The sequence below is a fragment of the Cucurbita maxima genome, unplaced genomic scaffold, assembly GCF_002738345.1.
Source record: "Cucurbita maxima cultivar Rimu unplaced genomic scaffold, Cmax_1.0 Cma_Scf00040, whole genome shotgun sequence".
In the NCBI taxonomy this organism is placed as follows: Eukaryota; Viridiplantae; Streptophyta; class Magnoliopsida; order Cucurbitales; family Cucurbitaceae; genus Cucurbita; species Cucurbita maxima.
Genome location: NW_019272056.1, coordinates 368,324 through 375,275, shown reverse-complemented (window position 1 = coordinate 375,275; position 6,952 = coordinate 368,324). Strand labels below are relative to the sequence as shown.

Below are 6,952 nucleotides of genomic sequence, written 5' to 3'. Positions count from 1 at the left end.
TTTTTTTTTTTTTTTTTTTTTTTTTTTTTTTTTTTTGGACTTGAAGTTTTGCCTAATTCGTAAAAATCCCCAAAAAGGAGAGAAAAAAGAATTGGAAAACCCCCCTAGTGTCAACATAGGAGAGATTGGATGAACATGTCATGATCTCTGGGCTCTTCTTTGGCTCGAGGGAACAAATTATGGTTGGGTTGGTTTTGGTTCATGTAAGATCCCGATCCCATTCCCATTGAGTTTCCGAATTCCGGGAATGAAAATCCATGGGGATTTTGGACCATTTCCACCGCGAATGCTGTCTGCAGGGACTGATGACCGCCGTTGTTTGACTGGTGGGCCACCGCGGACGGGCGGATTGCGGTGGCTGGAGGGTCGTTGTTGGGGAATGCACGGCTGAGGGAATGGCTTCCACTGCCTCGTGCCGGTGGGACATCGTGGTTGTGCTTGCCTTCATAGGTTGTGATCACTGCCCTTTGATCATGTGAAGCTCTCTCCACATGCTTTCTTACAGGACATCCTGGGTTTGTGCATTTGTAGTAACTCCTGCAAAAACAAAAGCTTCCGATATTTAGGAATCAAAGTTTGGATTTTCGGAGTAAATGAAATGAGAGATTGTTTTCACCTTGGATTTGGGTTTCCCTTCACTACTTTCTGTCCGTACTTCCTCCACCGGTAGCCGTCGTCGAGAATGTCGATGTCGCTGGTGGTTTGAACGACGACTCTCGGCTCTCTCACTGTCCGGCTGCCGGCGGCCGACATGCCTTCATTGTTCTCATCCCTTCGCCTGAAAATCAATACCCAAATCCTTAGTTTACAAAACAGAGTCAATTTGCAAGAACATAGCATCAGATTTAGCCCCACTCACCATCTCTTCGCCTCTGGCTCGACTTCATCATAGTCGTCCCCTCCGGATTTGCTCTTCTGAGAGCTACGATCGAAGTCGTCGTCGCCGATTGAAATCGAGGAATTCTCCGGCGTTGCAACGCCGTCGAATTGGGCACTGCCTTGGGTTGTAAATGACTGGTCCGCCATCTCGTTAGTGGCCGGATTCGAAACCACCATGGATAGGGAAGAACCGGCGGATGACAGCGACGACCTTCTCGTGGATTGGGGCTTTGGGTGGTTATGGCTGCCTTTGTAAACGATCTCCGTGATCTGTCCATCTAAGGATCTTTCGACCTTTTTCTTTGTTGAGCAACTGGGGAAGGTGCACTTGTAATAGCTTCTCGGATTTTCACTTCCCTTGACCTGTTTCTGGCCGTATTTTCTCCAATTGTATCCGTCGTCGGACCTCCGATTCACCGTCTGAGATTGTTGCGGGTAATTGTTGCCGTAGTCGGACTGCAACTGCCCACCGCCGTTGATTTGGCTCTGGTTTTGAACAATCCCGTATTCCGGTGAGAAGCTCTGCTTCACCATATTATTCTCCGACGGAAAACCGTCCTGTTTCTTGCCCTGTTCTTGAAAACTCCAACTCTGAATCGGAATCACAAAATGAATCAGAGATTTGATGAAACAAACAAGAAAAATAAAAAACCTCTGTTTCGATGTCACGTACCATCGGAGCTGTGGTGGAGGAAGGCTGAAAAGACGAAGGCGGCGGCTTTGACGATTGAGTCTGAAATGAGAAGTTGGACAGATATTTGTTTTCTTCTTTAATGCTCTGCTGATTATAACCATAACTGCTCTTCCAATTCAACGACTGAGACGGGAAACTCCCAGTAGTCGGCGACGGCAGAGGCTGAACACAAGAACAACAAAGACAAAACCCATTAAACCAACATGAATTTCATCAAAATAAATCCGACCCATAAACTACAATGAAAAGAAACCTACATGAGAAGCACTGAGAAGAACAGGAGAATCGAGAAGCTCGGCCGGACTCAAGCCAGGAGGAATGGCGAAAAAGGAAGAAGGAGAAAGGGGAGGAGGAGAGAGAGGCAGAGAGGGAGGAGGGAGGGATTTGAATTTAGGAACGCCGGTAGTGGAACTCCGGAGAGAACCGTGGGGTGCAGCGGAGGAAGGAGGATCGTCGAAGCCGGAGGCGAGAAGGTCAGAGTAAGAAGTAGTCATAAAAGGATGACTGGAGAAAGTGAAAGAGGGATGGGAATTCCCGGAGGTGTCTAAGCTCCCGGAAGAGGAGGCCATGAGAGAGGAAGAAGAAGAAGAAGAAGAAGAAGAAGAGATTGTGAAGAGAAATGGTGAAAAGAGAAAGTTAAAGAAGGAGAAGGGAGAAGAGGAGGGTTCCAGGAAAGGGAGTCTCATGGGGGATTGTTGACTGTATTTCGGTCAAATCTCGTGGGTTTGACTGAATGGCGGCTCACTTGTTTTTGTTTTTTTTTTTTTCCAACTTAATTGCTCTGTTTTCCATTTTGCTTTCTTTCTTGCTCTGTTTAAGAGAGATAGAAAGACATACTTTGGTTATTTTTGTCTTTCATCACCACTTTTCTCATGATTTTAAGCCACTCGTGTGTCGTGTTCTGTCCGGCAGTTTTTTTCCCCTTCTCGTTTAATATCTCCCCACAAAGTGGACGCAAAAATATCATAAACATTAAATAATTCTTTTTCAATTAATTTTGTGTCTAATTAAGCTCATAAACACAATTTCCACTCATAAGCTGCATTGTTTTGGTTTCATTATTCAACTTCAGCAGTTGTTTTGGTTTCATTGTATAACCAGAATAAATTTTAAAGATGTAAAACAAAAAATAAAATCATCATCAAATAGAGCTAAAACCGTTAGCCACTTACCGAACGATCCTGTTGTAGAAAGAGTAGACCAGCTCCCAGAAGAAACTTTATGAACATAATCTACTGTCATCTATAAAGACAAACAAGATAGTAAGCATTAAACATATACATAATTTGTTAAATAATAAATTCAGAAATGGACACATTAGATAAATTGCGTGACACTTTCGCTTGCTGCGGAAGGAAATGTGGGGCTGGGATTTATGACGACATGCTTTCTAGAACCCAACGTCAATAGAGATGAGAAAAATTATATTCCTTTAAACTATAATCTTTTATGAAAGAAAATTAATGTGGTATGTGGTATGTATGTTGGGTCATCAAGATACTTACATCTTCATTAATTAAAGACATCCTTAGGAAATGACATCTCATATACGAAGATTTTGATAATGATCGTTCCAAGCAAATACAAGATTGGGCCAGTTGAATTTGGCAACATTATCCTTATTTGCCTTCTTTTACACGACATCTTTTTTAAATAAATAAATAAAATACATAAACATATTCTCCAATAAAGTCGATTTAAAACCACAACATCGAGCTATAGCTAATACCTGGTATGAGAATTGGCTAATGAAGGGTGTAAATTAATACAAAGCTAAATCAATCCAGATGAATCCTTTGATTCCAACCCTATAAATAATTCAGACAAAACATAATTGGTTATCAAATGAAAGCTCAATTCATTATACTTGATCTTCTTACCATTCAAACCTATAAACATGGTCAAACAAAAGGGTTTTTTTTGTAGTCATAGACCACACGAGTCAAAGATTCCCTAGGATCTAATCCATGTTCACAATTTTCAAAAAAGAATGTTAAAAATACTCTTAAAAAGTTATAATAGAGTAGAGATAAAGGTGGAGAAGCATTCCTTCCTAACCCCCAAAGGTTAGAGACTATTATTCTGGTTTATCCATTCATTGTCCCATTCGCCTGGTACCAACATCTTTAGTTTTGTCATTACTGAATTCCTTCAATTAAGAAAACATAAAAAACACTGCAACAGCAAGAAAATAAGGAAACAAGACAGTTGGAAACCAACATAGTTTTGATTATTGTGATGGGCTTGCAACAAAATAATAAGACACAAGAAAACAACCATAATTTTTTCACCTAATTAATATTTATATTTCATATCATATATATTTTTCAGTATTTCATGTAGAAGGAAGAAGACAAGAGAACTCACAGGCGGCGTGGTCGATGTATCTGAATGGCGATGCCCAGAGAGAGACGGCATGTCAGTTTTGGTGGTACGGAAGCTTTGATGAAAAGTCAGCAGTCAGCACTTGATGAATCACTGATCCCTATGAAATAAAATAACAAGGTTGCACCTTTAATGATAATACTAACAACAATAGCTACGCAGTTGATCCGGTTAAAAGACAAATTTCAAACTAAATTTCGGTCAAATCTTGCTCATAATCGACCATGGAAGAAAACACACGCATCAAGCAGCACTGTTCCTGAATCTTCGACAGAGATGATTATCAATACTTCATTGTCCAGGACGACATATTCATGCAAAAATCTAATCAAACATTGTCTTCTCAATTTCAGCTCCTTGTTTTCTTTTGAAAAGCTAGATTTCCACTACTACAAGTACATGAACACGTTAAATAAAGGCTTTGATTAGTCCTTCCTGTTTCCTTTTTGACAACCAAATATAAACTATTTTCTTGCCACCCTTGGAAACTGGAATTAGCACATCCGTGGTTTGATATCCTCCTGCTCTTAGGAACATGTTTTCATGCTTTCATTCTCTTCTATCGCTGGAAGGAGGGGAAGGATATCTGAACTTTACATAAAAACTCATGACTCATATTTACGTGCTGTGACGTTAACATAAACCTTCTGCGGATTCCATAAAAGTAACAGTAGAACAAAGTTTGAGTTACTTCTTTGCAAAAGAGATAGCCATGGGATGTTGGGGGTCAATTTTAAAGCCTTGAAGAGCCTGCATCGCCATAGAGGATTGAACATCATCTTCAAACTCAACAAAAGCAATACCCGGCTTCACTTCAATCATTCGAACCTCCCTGAATCCAGGATATTGTTGGAAGAGAACTTGCAACATGATACTAGAGGTTTCATGTGGTAAATTCTCAATAAATAGTATGTTGTTTGGAGTAGCTTCTGCAGTGCTAGGATTTGCGTGACGAAATGTGGCCTACATGAATGACACAACGAAGAGGCTCGCTTAGAAAAACTGATTATGAATATGTTGGTTAACGTTGCTGATCTAAGGGGGCACTGAATTGAATCCAATTCGAATAAACATTAATGTCTTTCCAACAAATGCAAGGAAAAAAACAATCAACCAACAAACCACACCATCTAAAAAGACCCATACAACTTATGCTTGGGACCACTTCTAGAGTAACAATAAAAAGAAACAGCTCATATCAAGAAGGAAACTAAACATCTTACATCACAAAAAATAAAACAAGAGTGAAAAGAAACACACATTTGAACCACCAGTCTCAGCAGTTGTTCCATTGGGCATGGCAGATTGGTGTGCATCTTCAGTGCGTTGCTTTCTTTCAGCTGGATAAGCAAATTAAGAGATAATAGGAAACATAAATCAGTTTAAAACCCTAAAGGTCTTTTAAAAGCAATGCAATAAGAAAATGAGAGGTTATGTCAACCAATTCAAAAAGCCATATGTTTAACTTAAAGATTATGTCCACCAAAAAAATTCAAAACAAAGAGTACATATATTAGTAAAAATCACCTTTTTCCTCGAGCTTCTTTTTCTTCTCCCTTGGCACAAAGCTTCCGTCAGTTTTAGCAATACAATCTGATTTGGTTTTGGCATATTGAATTCTCTGCAAAAGAAACAACGAAAGTCATCTTTATATTTTTGAGATGGGCAACAGAAAGTCATCATGATAATAACCAGTAGAATAAGTTGTATGAATAAGCAAAATGAAGATACAAAAATTTCCAAGATGAAACAAAAATAACTGAAGTTTAAAACTAAAAGAGATTACAGTAAAACCTGTTTCTTCCTAAAAGAATCGTGAATACATCTCCAGTCGTGTTCTTTTTTTCTTTTTTCATTTTTGATATCTATGAGTGTGCAGCCTAGCTTGCATGCACCTCAACTTACCTCATCTAACTCTATAACATTTTGGGTGCCAAGAAAACTCGTAGGATATTTCCTAGGTAGGTGACCATCACGGATTGAACTCATTTCCTCTGAGCCTTTTATTATACCCAAGTTAGAAAAATGAGAAGAATTCCTTTTGATCAAATTACAACAGAGATCAAATATTCAGTGGCAAAATTTAAAGTAGTACATAAGCATGTAATTCATGATAGATGGCCCTCGTTGACAGAAGAAATGTTAACATACAGGATTTACACAGAGAGACCTCAAAATGCTCAAAAAAGGCACATAGCCAATAGACAGACGCATATGTCCAAAAGGTTAAAACATTATTTAGGGCATGCAAGGCATCTAAACTGGCAAAATATTGAGTGTTATTATGTATAGAGACCGCTCTCCATGCAACACTCATTGAAGCACAATCAGGATTCAGTGGATGAAATGCCACAAAAAGACTATGAAAAGCAAGTTCAGAAAATGTGATCAGCTAAAGATCAACCATAGGTTTATCATAGAATGGGAAGTTTTTCATCTGCCGCACAGCATTGCTAGCTGCAGTCACTTCACTAAATGCAACCCATGCCTGCCCTCGAAGCCTCGGTGTCTTCAAGGCAACAACGTCGAGAATCCTTCCATATTGAGAAAACAAAGCATAAAGGGATCTCTTCAATTCTGTCCAAGGGGAATAAAATTAGTATACCATCAAATCTGAACACTAAGAGGACGTAAATTCAAATCACCCACTCCACATATGTGATGTAATATCGGTAGTAACTAAGCAACCGAAGCAGTAATCAAAATACCATATGCTACGGGAATGGGTAAAGCAAGTAGCCGTCTCCAAATTCAAACTAAAATTTCAAGATATCAATTCCTTCACCCTAACAACCAAATTCTAACTATGATAGTTGTACATTCTCGAGTGATTACTGTGTGACATCATCAGAAATATCAAATACTGCAATAAAAACAAGCCAATCTTCGCCAAAATACAACCCCCCCCCCCCCCCCCCCCCCCCCCCCCCCCCCCCCCCCCCCCCCCCCCCCCCCCCCCCCCCCCCCCCCCCCCCCCCCCCCCCCCCCCCCCCC

General features: G+C 40.0%; 2 protein-coding genes across 4 annotated transcripts in view; both read right to left on the bottom strand.

The window, feature by feature from the left end:
• Window positions 1-4,058, bottom strand: LOC111469565 (WRKY transcription factor WRKY24-like). 3 transcript variants are annotated; one of them, XM_023114871.1, is made up of 6 exons: window positions 3,941-4,058; window positions 2,746-2,815; window positions 1,553-1,735; window positions 860-1,470; window positions 617-778; window positions 1-537 (listed from the first exon to the last, which is right to left on the bottom strand). In XM_023114871.1, exons 2-6 carry the CDS (start codon window positions 2,800-2,802, stop codon window positions 111-113), a joined length of 1,440 nt encoding a protein of 479 aa, XP_022970639.1. In that variant the 5' UTR covers window positions 2,803-2,815; window positions 3,941-4,058; the 3' UTR covers window positions 1-110. The 3 variants fall into 3 exon arrangements, with proteins under 3 accessions (XP_022970639.1, XP_022970638.1, XP_022970637.1); XM_023114870.1 differs by lacking the exon at window positions 3,941-4,058 and adding an exon at window positions 3,303-3,687; XM_023114869.1 differs by lacking the exons at window positions 2,746-2,815; window positions 3,941-4,058 and adding an exon at window positions 1,831-2,560.
• Window positions 4,059-4,141: 83 nt separating this feature from the next.
• LOC111469576 (U2 small nuclear ribonucleoprotein B'' 2-like) overlaps window positions 4,142-6,952 on the bottom strand; it is a 3,253-nt gene continuing 442 nt past the window's right edge. Inside the window, exons 2-5 of the mRNA XM_023114892.1 lie at window positions 6,363-6,535; window positions 5,486-5,579; window positions 5,219-5,298; window positions 4,142-4,921 (exon numbers count right to left, since the gene is read on the bottom strand). Coding sequence (XP_022970660.1) covers window positions 4,646-4,921; window positions 5,219-5,298; window positions 5,486-5,579; window positions 6,363-6,535 — 623 coding nt within the window. The 3' untranslated portion in view covers window positions 4,142-4,645. The remainder of the gene's footprint in view (window positions 4,922-5,218; window positions 5,299-5,485; window positions 5,580-6,362; window positions 6,536-6,952) is intronic.